This window comes from Scyliorhinus canicula, chromosome 5 (genome assembly GCF_902713615.1).
Source record: "Scyliorhinus canicula chromosome 5, sScyCan1.1, whole genome shotgun sequence".
In the NCBI taxonomy this organism is placed as follows: domain Eukaryota; kingdom Metazoa; phylum Chordata; class Chondrichthyes; order Carcharhiniformes; family Scyliorhinidae; genus Scyliorhinus; species Scyliorhinus canicula.
In genome coordinates this window covers 224,594,074-224,616,647 of record NC_052150.1, presented here as the reverse complement: position 1 = coordinate 224,616,647, position 22,574 = coordinate 224,594,074, and the positions used below count along the sequence as shown (strand labels likewise).

At 45.1% G+C, this 22,574-nt stretch overlaps 1 protein-coding gene across 1 annotated transcript in view; it reads right to left on the bottom strand.

Moving 5' to 3' along the window:
- grinaa (glutamate receptor, ionotropic, N-methyl D-aspartate-associated protein 1a (glutamate binding)) overlaps nt 1–22,574 on the bottom strand; it is a 98,583-nt gene that overhangs the window by 9,682 nt on the left and 66,327 nt on the right. Inside the window, exons 2-6 of the mRNA XM_038798625.1 lie at nt 20,248–20,586; nt 17,602–17,717; nt 14,850–15,050; nt 2,385–2,513; nt 1,249–1,392 (exon numbers count right to left, since the gene is read on the bottom strand). Of these exons, the coding sequence (XP_038654553.1) occupies nt 1,249–1,392; nt 2,385–2,513; nt 14,850–15,050; nt 17,602–17,717; nt 20,248–20,557 (900 nt within the window). The 5' untranslated portion in view covers nt 20,558–20,586. The remainder of the gene's footprint in view (nt 1–1,248; nt 1,393–2,384; nt 2,514–14,849; nt 15,051–17,601; nt 17,718–20,247; nt 20,587–22,574) is intronic.

The following is a 22,574-nucleotide window of genomic DNA, read 5'->3' as shown; positions in this document are numbered from 1 at the left end:
ACAGGCAACATTAAATTCACTTCTCGTGTCAGTTGCCGCACTTCCACCTCTCACGTTTGCACCCTGACCGAATAATGCAAGGGCGTGATGATGTCTGGATATGTGCCCAACATCTTCTCGTGCTTTGGGTTGGGCATGCGCTTTCCTCAGCAACGCAAAATTCTAGCCATGAATACAAAATCTAAACTGACAAAGAATTAATTGCGACACCAAGTGAGTGATTAGGATCTGGATTCAATATCTCAAAGTGTTTTGTGGAGGCAAATTCATGGCTTTCAAATGAGAATTGAATAAGCATCAAAACAGAAAAATATCTGCAGGAGGCGATAGAGGAATGAGCAGGGGAGTGAAACTAGCCGAGTTATTATTGCAGAGTTGACACAGACATCATGGCCTCCATTATGTTGGAACTATAATAATAATAATCTTTATTAGTGTCACAAGTAGGCTTACACTACACTGCAATGAAGTTACTGTGAAAAGTCCCTAGTTGGCACACTCCGGCAACTGTTCAGGTACATTGAGGGAGAATGAAACCGAAGCACCCAGAGGAAACCCACGTAGACACGGGGAGAACGAGCAGATTCCGCACAGACAGTGACCCAAGTGGGAATTGAACCCGGGTCCATGGCTCTGTGAAGCAACAGTGCTGTTATACGACTCGCCATGTCAGAGGTGCCGTCTTTCAGATGACACTTAAACAGAACCCTCTCCGGTGGATGAAAAACATCCCATTACATTATTTCCTTTTCCTGGGTGTTCTGCCTAATAATTATCCCTCAATCAGCACCACTGTAAATGAATTACGTGGTCACTGTCACACTATGTTAATTGGCTACTGCACTACCTTCATTCCAACCATGATAACACTCAAAGTATTTCATTTGCTGTAATGCATTTTTGGACATACAATTTGTAAATAACACAATGTAAATTCCTTTTTTTCCGCACTCGCTACGGTAGATTAGTGTGAACCAGTATCATATCACTTTAGGTCATGATACAGAAAAAAGGGCAGCTTACAGTGCATGTGCATTCCAGACTCTTCAATCAATTAAGTAAATCTAAAATTTGGTCAACATTCTTATCAACAGGCAAGACTTTGATCCTTTGAAAGGTAAATCCACAGAACTTGCGACTGTGTTGGAAAGGTGCAACTAACTACATTTCTAAAGTTTTGAAATGATTTAGGGGGAAGCATGATCATTTATTAGTCTGATGAAACTTTAAGGAAGCATTCGCACTTACCACTGTGAAGATCAGTGCACCAACCGAAGCATACACAATCTGGAGAATCCGGTTCTGGATGAAAATGCACAGAATTCCGAAGAAAAAGAGCACAACCGCAGACACCAACATCACACCCATACAGGAAGTAAAGTCATATTTTGTCTGTATAGAGGGAAGAAAATCCATTAGCGGGAAAACAAATTAACACTATACAGGCATCAGGACTGGATGACAAGTTACTGATCCACAATTAAATCTCATGTGGTTGGAAATAAAGCCATTAAAAGAAGTAGCTCCATTAGGAGTATGTCTATAATTCATTGGTCCTGACACAGTCTCATCTACTAATAATAATTTAAATTTTAATCCAAACTTTAATAATAATAGCTTGTCACAAGTAGTTACTGTGAAATGAAGTTATTGTGAAAAGCTCCTAGTCGTCACATTCTGGCGCCTGTTCAGGGAGGCTGGTATGGGAATTGAACCCGCGCTGCTGCCTTGTTCTGCATTACAGGCCAGCTATTTAGTCCAGTGTGCAAACTTTTAATTTGTCCTTTCAAACGGATCAACCCTTTATGCCCACACATGAAGATTTTAAAAGAAAAAGGTTTTCAAGTAAACAATCAAAATGATGAGTATAACTACAGGAGGTATTAGGAACAGAATCTCAAAGCATGGGGTGTAGGTGGCTTAACACACCACAGGCAACGGTGGCACGAAGGGTGAGAATGCATAAAATTCTTGTGTCAGAGGAATGGAGAGTTCAGGAAGAGGGCTGGAGCTGGAGGAAATTTCAGATGTAGAGAGGTGATGCCAAGATTGAAATATAAGGATGGTTTTAAATTGGAGGCACTGGGGGACAGGCTACTAATACAGGTCAGCATTCAAGGACAGGTGGAAAATTTGGGAAAACAACCAGAATAATTGAACAAATTTTGTAGGTGGCAGACAGGGATAAGCAACATATGGACGGCGGCTGGAAAGGTGACAGGCAGTATGAACGTGAATACATGAATTCTTGGGAGGTAGAAATGATAGGCTGTCAGAACACAAGATAATTCACACCATTGGATACAGCATTATTCCATCGGTCCCCCACCCAATTTTCTCTCAATGTCCACATTAGCAAGCTATGTATTTTTTGAAAAGCTTACCTGCATAGAGAAAATGACAACAGTAAAGCAAACAGCTGCAGTGATACCAACAGCCATCACTACAGAGTCTGTACTGTAGAAACTTGCAATCATTCCAGCCATGTACGACATACTCAGGGTCAGGATAGACTGCAGACAGAAAAGCAACAGCAAGTAATAAACATTATATACACTGCTACCTGTTTGCATCAGACATCAATACCCTTTTGGATTAAATGTCAGTCTCCCTCAATTTATAGCTTTACTTTTATTTGATCATGATATATAGAATTCCACAGTGCAGGAGGCCATTCAGCCTATCGAGTCTGCCCTGACCCTCCGAAAGAGCACTCTCCCGAAGCCAATCCCCAGCCCCATCTCCAAAATCCCACCTAACCTGTGCGTATTTGGACTGTGGGAGGAAACCAGGGCACCCGGAGGAAGCCCATGCAGACACTGGGAGAATGTGCCAACTCCACACAGACACCCAAGGCCGGAATTGAACTCAGACCCCTGGCGTGTGAGACAGCAGTGTGCCATTGAGCCACCCTATATAGCATCCTCATTATGTTTTGCATTAGAAATCGTGTATTGTACATGAATGATGGAGCTTTGTTTGCCCACAGCAACATGGACATAGAACTACAGCATGATCAAATTCATTTAATTAATTCACACAACTGTACTTTGTACTGCTACACAATACCAAACTTCCCCACATTATCTCTCAACTCAAATCAAAAGTCTTGGAAATGTACTTTCAACATTTCCAACTAAGGCTGCCTCAGTGTAAACTTTCAGCTGTATAAAAGCTGCATACTCACAGGAGTATGTTCATCTACTTCCTGCCCCCAAAAGCAGTAGGACTAGCGTCCTGCTCTACTGCTGCTGGCCTGAAATGTTCAGAATCAAATCTACTACTGCACACCTTCCCTTCATGCAAAAATTAAGCACAAAGGGATATTGCACCTTTGAACATTTGCTGGTGAAGTAGGACATTTTTTAAGGCTATATTGGATTCGTATTAATATTTACATCATCAAAGCATTCTTCATTTATTGGACTGATTGGCACCATTTATGATGTAAAGGAATGGGCATTCGTTTGAATCCCATTTTTGCACAGCTGAGAAACCTTTTTCAAACAAAATGGAGAATCTATAATCTGCCTAGCAACAGCACGAAGCTGCATCTTAAAACGGCACCATGGCCAGAAGATCGGGATATCTGCGATTCAAGACCCTGACAGTGGGGCAAATATATATATATATATATATATATATTTTGATTAAAACTAAGACGTATAAAATTAAATGTTATAAAATGAAATGTTGTAAAACCAAAATGACCCAGGCAGGCAAAAGAAACCTAAGGATTAAATATATTGATTAGATTAGTTTTACACACAGACACAATTCCTATCAAACAGGAGGCTGACACAAAAGATTCCCAGGTTAACCCAGGAACCACACTCAACACCTAATCAAGGTACAGCATAGAGATAAGGGGACCCCATTGTAAGTCAAGGGAACACCTATTAAAACCAAGCAGATAACGAGACATTGACGTCAGAGTCAGGAAGCCCGGGAAATCAAATGTAAAACGGCAAAAGCCCGCCAAAATCTTACAAATGCTTGTACTCTCTATAAATATTGAACCTCGTCTGCATATCGGAGAGATCACCATGGTCAAGCCATTGTTAGGAGCTGGCTGCGTGGGTCTCCCTGAAGGGCTTCAGAACTTGTACAATACAGTAAAAACGCTTTGAACCTTGCCTTGAGACTCGACCTCTTGAATGCATTGGCACAAGGGATTTTTCCCTACAACACTGGGAACAGATTGAGATAACCAAAATGAACAAACAATGCAGGAGTTAAGTGCCAATGTCTAGCTTTAATATACATTTTTGAAACTGTTCAAACGCGTAAATCTATCTTATTTTTAAACTAATGTTAGTTTCTCCTTTCAAAAGAATCAACCCTTTATCCCACACATTAAATTTTTTTTTTTTTTTAAAGTTTCCAAATTTCCCTTCACAGCACCTTATGATTTTGACGAACAGCAGTGTTATTTCTACATTGTTTGGATTAAAAATTGTCACTTGGTAGTACAGAACATAAACACTGCTGAAAAGAGATATATTGCTGAAGCTTTTCCAGTAATTTTTAGAAAGTGCATCAGAACAACTTGAGACCAATTTGTGCAGTGACTCTGCCGCTGGAACTGAAATAAGACCATAAGACATAGGAGCAGAATTAGGCCACTCGGCCCATCAAGTCTGCTCCGCCATTCAATCATGGCTGATAGTTTTCTCATCCCCATTCTCCTGCCATATCCCCATAACCCCTGATCCCCTTATTAAATCAAGAACTGTTTATCTCTGTCTTAAAGACACTCAGTAATTTGGCCTCCACAACCTTCTGCGTCAAAGAGTTCCACATATTCACCCCCCTCTGGCTGAAGAAATTCCTCCTCATCTGTTTTAAAGGATCGTCCCTTTAGTCTGAGATGGTGCCCTCTGCTTCTAGTTTTTCCTATAAGTGGAAACATCCTCTCTACATCCACTCTATCCAGGCCTCACAGTATCCTGTGATTTTCAAAAGATCCCCCCTCTCTTCTAAACTCCAACGAGTACAGACCCAGAGTCCTCAACTGTGCCTCATACGACACGTTGTTCATTCTTGTGAACCTCTCCTGGACCCTTTCCAAGGCCAGCACATCCTTCCTTAGATACGGGGTCTAAAACTGCTCACAATACTCCAAATGGGGTCTGACCAGAGCCTTATACAGCCTCAGAAGTATATCCCTGGTCTTGTATTCACACCCTCTTGACATGAATGCTAACACTGCATTTGCCTTCTTTTTTTTTAAAATAAACATTTTATTGAGGTATTTCTGGTTTTATAAAAATAAAAGAAACAGTGTACATACAAATATAAACATAGTGCAAAGGCCGTCTTCCTCACAGGTCCCATCTTTCTTGTACCCTAATCAAAACTAAACTAAACCCCAGTACCCCCCTTCTGCTGACGGTTAATTTTCCCCAAAGAAGTCAATGAACGGCTGCCACTTCCGGACGAACCCTGACATTGACCCTCTCAGGGCGAACTTGATTTTCTCCAGACAGAGAAAGCTAGCCATGTCAGTTAGCCAGATCTCTGACTTCGAGGGCTTAGAGTCCCTCCAAGCTAATAATATCCATCTCCGGGCTACCAGGGAGGCAAAGGCCAGAAGGCCTGCCTCTTTTTCCTCCTAGATTCCCGGGTCTTCCGACACTCCAAAAATCGCCACCTCTGGACTCGGTGCCACCCTTGTTTTTAATACCTTCGACATGACATCCGCAAACCCCTGCCAGAATCCCCTAATCTTCAGGCATACCCAGAACATATGAACATGGTTCGCTGGTCCTCCCGCACACTTTGCTCATCTGTCTTCTACCCCAAAGAACCTGCTCATCCGGGCCACTGTCATGTGAGCCCGGTGAACGACCTTAAATTGCATCAGGCTGAGCCTGGCACATGTTGTGGCTGCGTTAATTCTACTCAATGCATCCACCCAGCGAGCATCCTCTATCTCTCCTCCTAACTCCTCTTCCCATTTGTGTTTCAGCTCCTCAGTCTGCATTTCCTCTGACCCCATGAGTTCCTTGTAAATGTCCAAAACCCTCCCCTCTCCCACCTACATTCTGGAAACTACACTGTCCTGTATCTCCCTTGGTGGTAAGAGCTGGAAGGTCGAGACCTGCCTGCGCAGGAAATCTCACGCCTGCAGGTACCTAAACTAATTTCCACCCGTCAGTTCGAATTTCTCCTCCAAATCCCTCAGGCTGGGGAAGCTCCCCTCAATAAACAGATCTCCCATCCTCTCGATCCCTGCTCTTTGCCATCTTCGGAACCCTCTATCTAACCTCCCCGGGGCAAACCGATGGTTATTGCAGATTGGAGGCCAGACCGATGCTCCCTCTGCTCCCACATGTTGCCTCCATTGCCCCCGGACTCTCAGGACCGCCATCACCACAGGGCTGGTGGAGTACCGTGCCGGCGGGAATGACAGAGGCGTCGTTACCAATGCCCTCAAACTCATGCCCTTACAATGATGCCGCCTCTACCCGCTCCTACATCAGACCCCCCCCACCACCCACTTTCTAAGCATGGCTATATTTGCCGCCCAATAATAATGACTAAAGTTCGGGAGTGCCAGCCCGCCCTCTCCCCGGCTGCGCTCCAACATCCCCTTTTGTACTCGCGGGCTCTTACCCGCCCATACAAAGCCAGCGATCACCTTGTTTACCCGTTTAAAAAAGGCCCGTGGAATAAAGATGGGGAAACACTGAAAGACAAACAGGAATCTCGGGAGGACCGTCATTTTCACTGTCTGTACCCTCCCAACCAGTGATGACGGGAGCATGTCCAACCTTTGGAAATCTTCTTTCATTTGGTCTACTAGTCGAGTCAAATTTAACTATGGAGCCGTTCCCATTCCCGTGCCACTTGGATGCCTAGGTACCGAAAGCTTCCCCCTACCACTAAACAGCAGCTCCCCCAATCGCCTCTCCTGCCCCCTTGCCTGGATCGCAAACATCTCAGTTTTCCCCCATGTTCAATTTACAACCCGAAAACCGGCCAAATTCCCCCAGAATCCTCGTAATTTCTTCCATCCCTTCTAGTGTCTCCGAAACATACAGGAGCAGGTCATCTGCGTGAAGCGAGACTCTGTGTTCCACCCCTCTCCGAACCAGCCCCATCAGGCTTTCAGCAAATTGTCAGCGCTTCTATGGCCAGCGCAAACAGCAGCGGGGAGAGGGAGCGTCCCTGCCTGGTCTCCCGGTGCAGCCTAAAGTAGCCCGATGTCAACCTGTTCGTTCGTACACTCGCCACAGGTGCCTGATGCAGCAGACTAACCCAGTCGATGAAGCCCTGTCCAAACCCAAACCGCCCCAGCACCTCCCACAGTCCATTCCACCCGATCAAATGCCTTCTCTGCGTCCATTGCAACCACAACCTCTACTTCCCTAACCTCTCGGGGCATCATGATCACATTCAGCAGCCTTCTAACGTTGGCCGCCAACTGTCTGCCCTTACGAATCCCGTCTGGTCCTCCCCAATCACGTCTGGAACACAGTCTTCGATCCTAGAGGACAACAGTTTGGCATCTACATTTAATAGGGAGATCACTCTGTGGGACTCGCATAGCTCCGGGTCCTTACCCCGTTTCAGGATCAGTGAGATCGTGGCCTGTGACATCGTCGGGGGAAGCACCCCACGCTCCCTTGCCTCATTAAATGTCCTCATCAACAGCGGTATGCCAGAGAACATTTTATAAAACTCCACTGGGTACCCGTCCGGCCCCGGGGCTTTATCCGACTGCATGGCCTTCAGTCCCTCTGCTATTTCCTCCAGCCCGATCGGGGGCCCCCAGCCCCTCCACCAGCTCCCCGTCCACCTTCAGGAACCTCAGCCCTCCTAAGAATTGCCTCATCCCCTCCGGCCCAGCTGGGGGTTCCGACTCATACAGCCTGCTATAAAACTCCTTAAACGCCTTATTAACCCCTGCTGAATCTCCAGCCAGGTTCCCATCCCTTTCCCTTACTTTCCCTATCTCCTTGGCTGCCTCCCTCTTTCTAAGCTGCTGCGCAAGCATTCTGCTGGCCTTCTCTCCATGTTCATATATCGCCCCCCCCCCCCCTCGCCTTCCTCAGCTGCTCCACCGCCTTCCCTGTAGTTAACAAGCCAAACTCTGCCTGTAGCCTCCGTCATTCCCTTAAAAGCCCTGCCTCTGGAGTCTGCGCATATCTCCTGTCGACCTGAAGTATTTCCCTTATCAGTCGATCTGTCTCTGCTCTGCCTACCTTCTCCCTGTGGGCCCGTATCGAGATCAGCTCCCCTCTGACCACCGTCATCAGCGCCTCCCAGACCATTGCAGCCGAGACTTCCCCCGTACCATTAACTTCCAGATAGTTCTGGATACATTTCCTCACCCGCCCGCACACCTCCTCCTCCTGCTAACAGTCCGACATCTAATCTCCAGTGCGGGTGTTGGCCACCCTCCTTGCTCACCTGTAGATCCACCCAGTGCGGGGTATGATCCGAGACCGTGATCGGTGAATACTCAGTGTCCACTACCCCTGTCAGTAAAGCCCTGTTCAAGATGAAAAAGTCGATCTGGGAGTACACTTTATGCACGTGTGAGTAGAAGGAGAACTCCTTCACTCTCGGCTGCCCAAATCTCCATGGGTCCACCCCCCCCCCCACCACATCTGCTCCATAAACCCCTTTAGCTCCTTTGTCATTGCTGGCACCCTGCCTGTTCTTGAGTTTGACCGGTCTAGCCTTGGGTCTGAGACTGTGTTCAAGTCCCCTCCCCCGCCCCATGACCAACTTATGCAAATCCAGGTCCGGGATCTTCCTCAACATCCTCCTTATGAACTCTACATCATCCCAATTTGGCACCTACACATTCACGAGCACCACCGGCAACCATTCCACTTCCCACTAACCATGATGTAACGGCTTCCCACATCTGCAACTATTCCTCCCTCCTCAAACACCAACCACTTATTAATCAGGATCGCGACCTCTCTAGTCTTAGAGTCCAGCCCCGAGTAAAAAAAACCTGTCCGACCCATCCCTTCCTTAATCTAATCTGATCGGTTACCCTAAGGTAACATTGACTCTTCCGATAACATTGCCACGTCCGCCTTCAATCCCCTCTTAACCAGCCCATTTAGCCCTCTAACATTCCATGTGATCAGTCTCGCCCACGTGCCCCCCCCTCCCCCACCACCACCACCAATCAGCCATTACCTTTCTTGGGCCAGTCGCCAGCTCACGCCCCACACATCCGCAGGGCCGCCCCCAGGCAGCCTCCATCCCTGACCCCCCTCTTGTCCCCCAGAAAAAGTCAGGTGAGAGTCAGGTGAACGTCCCATCCCCCATTAACTTCTCGAACATGCCCGCTATATATGCCCTGCGTCCGCTCCTTCGCACCCGACGGGAGACCAACGATTCTCAAGTTCTGCCGGCAGGACCTATTCTCTAGATCCTCCACCTTCTCCTGGAGTCTTTTCTGCTGGTCTCTCAGCATCCAGACCTCCAACTCAATTGCTGTTTGGTGTTCCTCCTGCTCAGTCAGTGCTTTCTCCACTTTCTGGATCGCCCGATCTTGAGCATCCAGTCTATGTTCCAGCCGAGCGATCGATTCCTTAATCGGGTTCAAGTATTCCTGATTCTGCTTGGCGAAGCCCTCCTGTATGAACTGCATCAGCTGCTCCATCGAACGCTGGGTCGTCAAGCCAGGACTCCGGTCGTCCACCATGCTTTCTCCTGTTGCAGCTTCAACCCAGGCCTTCTCTGTTCGCCTATTTCTTCCTTTGCGGACACTCCTGGTCCGCCTCTCCATGCGCTGATGTAGGATTCCCCCTCACAATTACGTCCACCATCAATTTTCCGAGTAAAATCAGAGAGCAAAATCGGGGAAACGGTCCTAAGGTCTGACCCGAGCGGGAGCCACCAAATGCGTGACCTACTCCTTCATAGCTGACACCGGAAGTCCCGCATTTTCCTTCTTAACTGCCGACTGAACCTGCATGTGAACCTTGCAAATCATGATCAAGGACTCCCAATCCCTTTGTGCTTCTCATTTCCTAAGCATTTCCAAATTTAGAAAATAATCTATGCCTAAATTCCTCCTTTCAAAGTGCATAACCTCACACTTTTCCACATAGTATTTAATTTGCCACATCATTGCCCACTCTCCTAGTCTGTCCAAATCCTTCTGCAGTCCCCTTGCTTCCTCAGTACTACCTGTTCCTCTATAGATCTTTGTACCATCTGCAAACTTAGCAACAGTGCCTTCAGTTCCTTCTTCCAGATCATTAATGCATATTGTGAAAAGCTGTGGTCCCAGCACAGACCCAAGGCACACCACTAGTCACTGGCTGCCATCCTGAAAAAGACCCCTATATCCCCACTCTCTGCCTTCTGCCAGTCAGCCAATCCTCTATCCATCTAACCCTCAACACCATGGGCTCTTAACTCATTTATCAGTCTCCTATGTGGCACCTCGTCAAAGGCCTTCTGGAAATCTAAAAAATTACATCCACGGGTTCTCCTTTGTCTAACTTCCTTGTTACCTCCTCAAAGAACTAACAGATTTGTCAGACATGACCTCCCTTTGACAAAGCCATGCTGACACAGTCCTATTTTACCATGCACTTCCAAGTACTCCGCGATCTCATCTTTAATAATGGACTCTAAAAACTTGTCAATGACTGAAGTCAGGCTAACCGGCCTATAATTTCCCGTCTTCTGCCTCTCTCCCTTCTTAAACAGGGGTGTTACATTAGCCACTTTCCAGTCCTCTGGGACCCTTCCTGCCTCCAGTGATACCTGAAAGATCACCACCAATGCCTCCACAATCGCCTCAGCTATCTCTTTTAGAACCCTGGGGTGTAGTCCATCCGGTCCAGGCGACTTATCCACCTTCAGACCTTTCAGTTTACCCAGAACCTTCTTAATGATGGCCACTGCACTCACCTCTGCCCCCGGTTCTCCTGGATCTCTGGCATCCCACTGGTGTCTTCCACCGTGAAGACTGATACAAAGTAACTATTCAGTCCGTCTGCCATTTCTTTGTTTCCTATTATTACTTCTCCAGCCACATTTTCCAGTGGTCCAATGTCTATTTTTGCCTCTTTCTTACCTTTTATATATTGAAAGAAACTCTTCCTATCTTCTTTTATATTACTAGCTAGCTTGCATTCGTACTTCATCTTCTCTCCTCTTATTGCTTTTTTAGTTGTCCTCTGCTCGCTTTCAAAGGCTTCCCAATCCTCTGGCTTCCCACTAATCCTTGCCACTTTGTCTGTTTTGTTTTTGCTTTTATGCTGTCCTTGACTTCCCTCATCAGCCATGGATGCCTTGTCCTCCCCTTTGCATGTTTCCTCCTCCTTGGGATGAATTTCTGTTGTGCCTCCCGAATAACCCCCAAAACCTCCTGCCATTGCTGTTCCACTATCTTCGCTGCTAGGCCCCTTTTCCAATCAACTCTGGCCAGTTCCTCCTTCATGTCTTTGTAGTTACCCTTATTTAATTGTAATACTGTTACATCTGTCTCCGGCTTCTCCCTCTCAAACTGCAGGGCAATTTCTATCATATTGTGGTGACTGCTTCCCTAAGGGTTCCTTCACCTTAAGATCCCTTATCAAGTCTGCCTCATTACACGTCACCAAATTCAGAATTGCCTGTTCCCTAGAGGGCTCTACCACAAGCTGCTCCAAATAAATATCTCTTAAACATTCCATGAATTCCTTTTCTTGGGATCCACTACCAATCTGATTTTCCCACTCCACGACCATATTGAAGTCCCCCATGATTATTGTGATATTACCTTTTTTTACATGCTTTCTCTATCTTCTGATTTATTTTCCGCCCCACATCCCAACTACTGCTTGGGCGCCTGTACATAATTCCCATCAAGGTCTTTTTACCTTTGCGATTCCTCAACTCTACCCACAGAGATTCTTTGCCTTCTGATTCTATATCGCTCCTTGCTATCGATTTAACTTCATTCCTTACTAACAATGCAACCTTGCCCCCTTTGCCCATCTGCCCGTCCTTTCGATTGGACACATATCCTTGTATATTTAGATCCAAGCCCTGATCCCCTTGCAGCCACGTCTCTGTGATGCCCACAACATCGTACCGGCCAATTTCAATGTGAGCAACAGGCGCATTTACCTTGTTCCGTATACTGCGTGCATTAAGACCTTCTCACACTTGTCACCGTTTTTGCTCTGCCTGAGTGATGTTGTTCTCTTATTTTTGTTCTCTATTCCCCTTCAGTTATGACACCTCCTAAGCTAACGCTCTGGTTCCCTCCCACCCTCCTGCCATGTTAGTTTAAATCTTCCAGTGACACTAGCAAACCTCCCAGTCAGGATATTGGTGCCCCTCGAGTTTAAATGCAACCCGTCCTTCTTGTACAGGTACCACCTGCCTCGGAAGAAATCCCAACGGTCCAGAAATCTGAAACCCTCCCTCCTGCACCACTGGTTTAGCCATGTGTTTAACTGCACTATCCTCCTATTTCTAGCCTCATTGGCACATGGCACAGGGGGTAATCCTGAGATTACAAGCCTGGAGGTCCTGCTTCTTAGTTTACTGCCTAATTCCCTGAACTCCTTCTGCAGGACCTCATCACTCTTCCTGTCTATGTCGTTAGTACCCATGTGTACTATGACCTCTGGCTGTTCACCCTCCCCCTTCAGGATGCCCTGTGTTTGTTCAGAGACATCCTTGACCCTGACATCAGGGAGGCAACACATTGTCCTGGAGTCTCTTTCACTTCCACAGAAGTGCCTATCTGTGCCCCTTACTATAGAGTCCCCTATAACTATTGCTCTCCTGCACTTTGCCCTCCTCTGCTGAGCAGCAGAGCCAGTTGTGGTGCCACTGTTCTGGCTGCTGTTGTTTTCCTCCAATAGGCTATCCCCCCCCCCCCCCCCCCCCCCCCCCACAGTATCCAAAATGGTATACCTGTTAGAGAGAGAGACAGCCACAGGGGATTCCTGCACTGCCTACCTACCCTTTCTAGTGGTCACCCATCTGTCTGCCTGCACCTTGGGTGTGACCACATCTCTATAACTTCCATCTATGACACTTTCCGCCACCTGCATACTCCTAAATGCATCCAACTGCTGCTGCAACCGAACCACGATGTCTGTGAGGAGCTGTCATTGGTTACACTTCCTGCAGACGTAGTCGATCGGAATGCTGGAAGCATCACAGACCTGCCACATCTCAGTTAGAGCACCATCACCAATAAAAACAAATGCTGCATGCTTGCATAGGATTCTTTCATCCCATGTTTCTTCCTTCCAAGGTTAGGTTTTACCATACAGTTATTCATATGTCGATTTTTAAGTTTGGTTTTTGCTTGTTTCGAGAGCTGGAGGAAAAAGTGCTTACAAACAGATAATAATGGGATGATTCATCAGAATACATGCCCATGGCAGTTGTTGACATATAATGCTTGGGTTAAAGAGCATAAGAACTAGGAGCAGGATTAGGCCATCTGGCCCCTCGAGCCTGCTCCACCATTCAATAAGAGCATGGCTGATCTATTTGCGGACTCAGTTCCACTTGTCCGCCCACTCACTGTAACCTTTTATTCCTTTATTGTTCAAAATCTATCTATCTCTGCCTTAAAAATATTTAACGAGGTAGCCTCAACTGCTTCACTGGGCAAGGAATTCCACAGATTCACAACCCTTTGGGTGCAGAAGTTCTTCCTCAACTCAGTCCTAAATCTGCTCCCCGTTATTTTGAAGCTATGCCCCTTAGTTCTAGTTTCACCTGCCAATGGAAACAACCTCCCTTCTTCTATCATAATTGTATAGGTTTCTATTTTTGTTAAATTGTCAAATATGTACAGGTATTAGAATGGGTACAGAAAAGAATAAAAACAATCCCAAAAGCAGGGGAAATGAGATCTAATATTGTTGAAAAGAGAAGACATGTTGCCCAAGTTTCATCTGGCAGTCACTCGGGACAAATACAAGAATACCAAATTTCAAAAGTTAAGAATTTAACTGCAGGAGAAATTGAGATTCCGTGATTGAGCAGCATTTGTTAAACAATCTGGAGTGTGTCAATAGCTACACTAACAACCAATTTAACATAATCAAGTGAGCAAGTGACTTGGCTCATTTATGCTTTCTGGAGCGACATGCATTCATACACAGGGACCTTCCTCTGCAAACAAAGGAATATGTTCAAGTCTTGTGCTTTTTAGAAATACCCAGGAACTTGGGGAACTAGAGTTTGCAGCTGCTTTCTCCATGGTAACTCAGCTAACTGTAATGTACATTATCATAAGACAGAGGAGCAGAATTAGTCCATTTGGCCCATCGAGTCTGCTCCGCCATTCAATCATGGCTGATATTTTCTCACCCCCATTCTCCTGCCTTCTCCCCAGAACTCCTGATCCCCTTATTAATCATTTGAAATTTGACATCATTGTTTGTCCTGAGGAGTACAAGATTTAAAACTTCAGCAATATTTCTCCTTTTACAGAAATATTCAAGTTCTATACTACCAAGTGACAAGATTAACTATAGTGCAGCTTTCAGGTAGTTAAGGAGGAAGACTTTGAAATATAAATACAGTAAACGCAAGATTAGGTCCTCAAATAATAAAAGGATCAAAGGAAAAAAAGGGAAAACTTCTTCATTCAAAGGATACATTTTTGTAATCCAAACAAAGTAACAGGAAAACCACACTGCAGTTATTCAAAATATAACAAGATACTAGGAACAAAGACTTAATGCATGGGTTCGATGTCTCTCTCACTGACCAAATTACAAATCATACTCTGATCAATTTGGAATTAGTTTCCATTTTTATCCCTTCTCTTTCCCCTCCACTCACACCACCCAGATCACAATGGTCTAGTTTGCTTTGGAGTAAATGTTAATGACACTACTTACCAAAGCAATGAGATTCCAGGGGTGCTTCCGTCTGATCTGTCCACAACAGCTGAGAGCAATAAGGGTAACAAAGAATACTCCATACGAGGCATAGTAGATCCAAGGAGTGCGTCTCACAAATCTCTTGGCATCAGAAACAAAGGTACAAACGCACACAAAAGTGAAAGTAACCAGTAGCTGTAGAGTCAAAACCATGTAGACCTGCAGGTGGTGAGAAAAATAATAGCAGTGTGTGTAAATCAGCAAGTGCTCAGTCAAGTCCATTATCTTGTGGTACAAGAATAGTTTTTATTTTATTTATTAGCGTACCCAATTCTTTTTTTTCCAATTAAGGGGAAATTTAGCATGGCTAATTCACCTGCACATCATTGGTTTGTGGGGGTGAGACACGGGGAAAATGTGCAAACAGTGACCCGGGTCCGGGATCGAACCCGGATCCTCAGTGCAGTGATGCAGCAGTGCTAACCACTGTGCCACCGTGTTGCGCTTTCTGATACAAGTATAGGCGCAGAACTTTCCTAGACTAAGATTGGGTTACGCTGTAAAGAATAAATAGAACCAACAGGGTTTGCTAAGTAACTGGAAGCCCTAGTGAGGATACAAAAAACTTTCAAGTTTCAGTTTCAGCCAAATTTGTTGACAGTTGGAGACCGGACCTCGGGGATTTAACAATTTTCAACTCTGCCAGGAGGAAGACTGGACAGGATGGGAGCTGCAAAGAGGCAGGCTTCCTAAAGTGCAAGTTACAGCCCAGATAACCAGGAAATTGGGACAGGAACAATGTTTCAGACGCCTGGAGTGAAGTGAACAGAGACCACGGTATTGTTCAGAAGAATTCAAGGAAAAGTAAACAAAGTGTTCTGAGTTAAAGAAAATTGCAGAAACCAGATTTAAAGTGGGGCTCCAGCCTTCAAAAGGTAAATCAAACATCCGACGCCATTTTAATACAGTCGAGGAATCGAGAGTTAAAGTAATTGTGAGCAGTTTGCACGGCAGTCAAGACAAAAAATCTTAAAAGGCTTGGTGTAAAATCTTGGGCTGGACTTACTGTTAAAGTAGAGTGGAAGCTTTGTTTAAAAGCTGTCATTTGGAAAATCTAGTCTAGATTTCAGAATGCAAACCAAGGGAAAGCATTATTATAAGATGAGATTTTTAAATGTGTTTTGGGAGTGGAGTTTGGAATCCCTCACATGACAATCATCTGAGGGAATTTGGATTTGATTATTGTCATGTGTACCGAGGTACAGGGAAAAGTATTTTTTGCATGCAGCTCAAACAGATTATTGGTACATGAAAAGAAAATAGTAATAGGGCAACACAAGATATACAATGTAAATACCTAGACACCGGTATCGGGTGAAGCATACCTCGAGGGGGAGTTCAAAATGGAGTTCATAATCTGAAGATGTGGACTCAATGTCGAGTCCATAAGGCTGGAAAGAATTACTGTTTCTCTAGCTTACTCTTGGCTTTACTGGGACACTGCTGGGGGCTGAGGACAGAAATGTAACTATCAGAGTAAGATGGGGAATTAAAACGGCAAGCAACTTGAAGGTCCATTCATGCTGAACAGAGGTACCCAGTCAGTATTTGGCCTCTCCAATGTAGACACCACCTCTCATTGTGAGTGGCAAATACACTAAATTGAAAGAAGTAAATTACTGTTTCACCCAGAAGGAGTGTTTAGGGTCTTGGATGGACAGAGAGGAGATAAAGAGGCAGGTCACACTCTTGTGTGATTGCTTGTATGGGAAGGTACCGTGGGAAGATGAGATATTGGGGGTGATAGAAGAGTGAACCAGGGTATTGCGGTGGTGATGGCCCCTTCAGAATGTCACGTTAAGGGAACATGCAAATGAGAAAGTCGACAGTCTGTGGAACAGCATGTGACCAGCAAATAGTGCATGTAATATAGTACAGGAATTGCAGCTGCTGTTGATGTTTTTTCCTCCCTCGTGCACTGTGGCTGCAGTTCAGGTTTTTCGCATCCTATAGGCTACTTTCTTTTGCATGGGGATGGCATGCAAGGAGGTCACAATAACCTTTGCATCCTTTCCTGTCCAATTCAGAAGTGGGAGTATAACACAACTCTGAACCAATTTGCTGCTTACATTATCCATCAATCCGACACTTGCTATTCTGAAAAGCACCGCCTAAAGAGGTGTTCTGCCTCCCACCTGGGGTCTTAACATACATACAGACTCCATCTCGTCTGTGGCTCCTCTGCAAATTCACATCGCTGCTACAACATTACAGTTCTGTTTGCTTTACACAAGCGTACCAGTTTCACAGACAGGAATGGTAAATTAGATTAGATTTGCTTTGTGAAGATACAGTCCATGATGTCTCAGCAGATAAATCCACTTTATTGATTCAGCAATGACTACTCACAAGGACAGAACAGCTTGCAATTCCAGACACTACACTGCACATAATCCTAGCTGCTGGTCACATGCTGCTCTCCATTCTGGCCACTTGTTTATTTACATATTTCCATGAAAACATAACACAACGGGGGGGGGGGGGGGGGGGGGGTTTAGTGGTGGCATCATGCTGGAGGTGCTGCAAATGGCAGAGAGCGTTCTCCTGACTAAGGTGGCTGGTGGGGTTCAAAGTGAGGACAAGGCAAAATCCTGTTGTAGTTCTGCAGGAGGGGCCACATACTCCAGCCACATATTTTAAAAATCAAAAAATTTTAATACTGCTTTTTCACGTGTGTATCTCTTACAATTATTCCACACAGGAGTTTTACCTTCCTAATAAATGCTCTGCGGATGTTCTTGTCTTCAAAGGTCGCTGCAGTAAATTCCTCATTGTCATAATAAGATGGTGGAACATCATCGTGGTAACCAGGGCTTCCCAAGGCAACTACAATAAAGCAAAAATTCTTATCACTAGATGTGTTTTGAAAGGCAAAATTCATTGTTTTCTACATCGCAATGCATCTAAAGTACAAAGCTGCACATGATGCACTAACATGGTGACCAGAAAGTTGGAAATATAGTTAGAAAAATAGGATAGCCCAATAAAATTGCACTTTAATTGATCTTAACTGTACGTTCACACTTCCTCCTCTCCAGACATGCATCTAGTTTATATTCTGAACCATTTATAAAACTTAGTCCATATGCCTGATCAAACTTTGTGCAAAACAGTTTTGTTTAATTTCCGATCTGGGATTGGAAGGCAGATCTAGGCTAGATGTTTGGAGGAGTTTCTCTCCCTGGAGAATAATGTATCTGTGGAACAAGTTATCAGTTTAATTGATTCATTGAATTCCTCTATAAAATTGATATGTAATTTTTAAAACTGGTGCGAATCCTTTAAATTCTGTAAAGAAAAAAAAATAATTTGTTCATCTCAACGATTCCACCTTTCTATCCTCTTCATAATAATAAAGACTTCCAAGTTACACTTTTTTTATTCTTAAGTGCCTTTCCTTTTCAGAGAATGTTTAAGAGTCAACCACAAAATATCATGGAATACTTGGAAGGAGGAAAGTTTGCAGTGCTGTGGACCTGGAGTCATATGTAGGTCAGACCAGGCAAGGTCACCATTACTGAGGCTAGTTTTCAATTCCAGATTAATTAATTGAATCTAAATTCCACCAAGTTTGAAAGTGGGATTTAAACATTAGCCTGGACGTCTGATTACTAGTCCAGTGACATCACCACATCTTCCACTTCCACATACCAGATTTGTTTGCACATCACTCCAAGTGACCACAAAAAAGGAGAAAAAATTTAGAAACAAAAATAGTTTTCCAGCAAGTATTCTTCATTCTGTTTGATGCCACATATTTCGAGTTGAGCTACAGGACTGCCCATTGTTCCAATTGATTTCTCTCTTGAAACTGGTTACTGATAGACAAGGACTGATAATGCTTTGAAATTAAGACACATCTCACTTTACTTTTTGCCTCCAGTTTGCTAAGTCCAAAAATCCAAGTCTGGTTTACTCACCATCGTTCTGAGCTGGGGGGTGTGCAATGCACAACAACTACCGCACAAAGGAAACATTAGGGGGCCATTTATCCCATCATGCCTGTGCTAGCTCTCTACAAGAGCAATCCAATTGGCTCTATTCCCTTATCCTTTTCCCATCGTCCATGCAAATTTTCATCCTTCCAAGTATTTAAAGCAAATTGCCTTTTGAAAGTCATTGAACCCATTTAACATCTCTTTCAGGCAATGTATTTATCATAATACACTGCATGGAAAAAAATGTTATCTTGCCCGAGGTTCTTTTCACTGTTTTATTTATTTATGTCCTCTGGCTACTGCCAATAGAAACAGTTTCTCCTTAATTCTGCCAAAGTGAACATAGGTTTTGAATGCCTCCACTAAATGTCCCCTTACTCTCCTCAGCACTGAGAACAGTCTTAGCTTTTCTAGTCTCTCCCCCCCCCCCTCCCCCCCCCCCCCCCCCACTCCTACATGACTAAAGTCCAATCATCTCTGGCACTATTCTAGTAAATTTCCTCAGCACTCCACCTTGCCAAGTCCTTGACATAATTCCTGAAGTGTGCTGCTCAAAATGGAGCTCAATACTGCAGCTGAGACCTAGCCCAAGCCATAACGTCCTTGCATTTGTACTCTCTACCTCTATTCATGGAAAAGAATGCCACATGCTTTTCAAGGGCCTCATTAACTTTCCCTGCTACCCCCAAAGGTTTCTCACTGTTTCACACCTATGAGACGCCATTCATCTTTAACAAATCCATGCTGTCATTTATCTGTACACGCCTTTCCAAACGTTAAGTGACCTTAGACCCCAAAATGTTCCCCATCGTTGGCATTAGACTGACTGATAACTGTAGTTGCCAGATGTATCAATATCCTCTTATTTGAACAGCAATAGTTTCAACCCAATACATGATTGGAGCTAATTGTATAGCTTTTGTAAAGAGCTAGCAGGCATCCAAGGATGAACAAAAAAAATTATGGCTAGGGTTTTCCACAATTTCTACAAGCACACTGTTCAATAACCTACGACCCACCCCAACTGGACTGGGTAAATTATTACCCAAGTGAAAAAAAGTCTTCTATATACCTTGTCTTTTTTCATCTCGAACCTATCCACTTTTTTCTACTACCTCCTCCTTTACTGTGACAGTGGCAGCATCCTCTTCCTTTGCAAAGACAGTTGCTCATTTATTACCTTAGCTACTCCCTCCATCTTCAGATCTCAGGATACTGATCTCCACTCTTCCTTTGACTTAGGTTTTATGTTTTTATGCCTATGCCAAACGGACAGTATATCTTGAAATAAGCTATCAACATTTTCCATAGAAAAGTAGAGATGTGCAAATTTTAGTTCACAACCAAGAATCCCAGGAAAGAAAAAAGGAGGGAAAAAGGAGGGACAAAACATGTAAAGCATTGAAAAACCATCTTACCATTTGAATGCATCATTGGAGGTGGAGGCATGGGGGGCTGCTGGAATGGTCCCTGTGGAAACACCTGTGGTGGCTCTCCATACGATCCTTGTGGAAAGCCAGGCTGCCCGTAAGCAGGTTGGGGAAAAGCAGGCTGTGCATACCCAGCTGGTGGAAAAGGGGGCTGCCCATAGGCAGCCGGTGGAAAAGGGGGCTGTCCGTAAGGTGGAGGCTGTTGCGGATAATGCTCGTTTCCATAAGACATCTCATTATGCGGATAAGGAGGCTGCTGTGGGTCCCCCGAGACCAGGTACGCTTTCTCCTGCGACATTATCAATGACACAGATCCTTATTTTTGACCTAAGGAATGAAAATTGATGCGTTTAATAAACAGAAATAAAGACATTTGAACAAAACGAATCGCAAATTGTGTTCTTTGCTTGGGACACCTCAGTCATTGGGTACAAATGAAAATAGATATTGGAAAATAAATACTGGAGCTTGAACACAAAAGGATGTGTGTATTGGTACCACAAACATCCTTGTCACTGAAGTTCATTGTTTAAAACCAGTGGCTCGATGGCATGGTAGCACAGCGGTGAGCGTTGTTGCTTCAGAGCGCCAGGGTCCTAGGTTCGATTCCCGGCTTGGGTCACTCTTTGTCTGGAGTCTGCATGTCCTCCCCGTGTCTGCGTGGGTTTCCTCCGGGTGCTCCGTTTCCCTCCCACAAGTCCCGAAAGACGTGCTTAGGTGATTTAGACATTCTAAATTCTCCCTCCGTGTCCCTGAACAGGGGCCACAGTGTGGCGACTAACGGATTTTCATAGTAACTTCATTACAGTGTTATTGCAAGCCTACTTGTGATAATAATAAAGGTCATTATTATTAGACAAAGGATTTTCCCCCTCTTAAGTGGATAGAATTTCAGTTTGAGTGAAATCACATGCAAAGTTCTTGACTTGGTAACTTATCTATCCCAAATATTAGACAAAGAACAATACAGCGCAGGAATAGGCCATTCGGCCCTCCAAGCCTGTACCAGTCATGATACTTCCTTGTGCTGTGTACCCATCCTGTCCATTTATTTGTCAAGATGCCTTTTGAACGCCATTAATGTATCTGCTTCCACAACCTCCCCTAGCAACGCATTCCAGACACTCGCCACCCTCTGCATAAAAGAACTGCCTCTCACATCTCCTCTAAACTTTGCCCCACGGATCTTAAACCTATGCTCCCTACTGACTAACCCCTCCACCTGGGAAAGAGTGCCTGCCCATCCACTCTTTCAATGCCCCTCATAATCTTGCAGACCTCTATCATGTCACCTCTCAACCTCCGTCATTCTAATGAAAACAGTCAAATTTATTCAGCCTCTCCACATAGCTAACATCCTCCAGACCAGGTAACACCCTGGCAAACCTCCTCTGCACCCTCTCCAAAGCCTCCACATCCTTCTGGTAGTGTGGCGACCAGAATTGTGCGCAATATTCCAAGTGCTGCCTTACCAAGGTTCTATACAACTGCCAATGGCTTGCCAATGCCCTGTTCAATGAGGACAAGCATTCCCTATGCTTTCTTGACTACTTTATCCATTTGTGTTGCCACTTTCAAAGATCTGTGGACCTGCACACCCAGATCTCTCAGACTTTCTGTATTCCTAAGAGTTTTGCCATTTACAGTATATTTTTCCTCTATATTAGATCTACCAAAACGCATTACCTAATTTCCAGAAGATGGCACCGGAGCGAGCTGACTCTCTGCGAGCTCTCCCCAACAGATCCACTTTTTACTTATCTTTATTAATTCTAAGACTAACGTTATTACTAACCTCTCTCTTTTATCTTTTCTTGCAGGCTTGAACATCCTCTGAGGCCCATGGAGTCCATTTGACCTGGCCCGACCTGACCTCCACAACCTATAAGTGGATCGAGCCAAAACCGGAAGCGAAGCCCCGACCTCGATTTGGAGCTGACCCGGACCTCAGAGCTCCCAACCCAACAGAACAACCGACGCTAATCCCCGTCCCAGTCCCTGGAGCTCCCAACCCGACCCCCAACGACGAGTCCTGGCCCAGCTCGCCCCCGACAGGCCCGCCCAGCGACCTGACCCGGAGAGGCTCGCCCAGCAACCAGACCTACCTGGAGATGGAAGAAAGAAAAATCCATGTGGAGGCCCGACAGGGCCTACTTCAAGACCCGACCCCAGGAGCGCCCAAGGAGGGAACAGACCATGGGGTTGAGCCCAACCTGCCTCAGGAAGCCCCTGCCCATGACCCAGGACCTCAAAATGGCGGAGACGCCGCGCAAGGACCCGAACGCGCTGCAAGGTATTCCCGAACCCGCAGAACG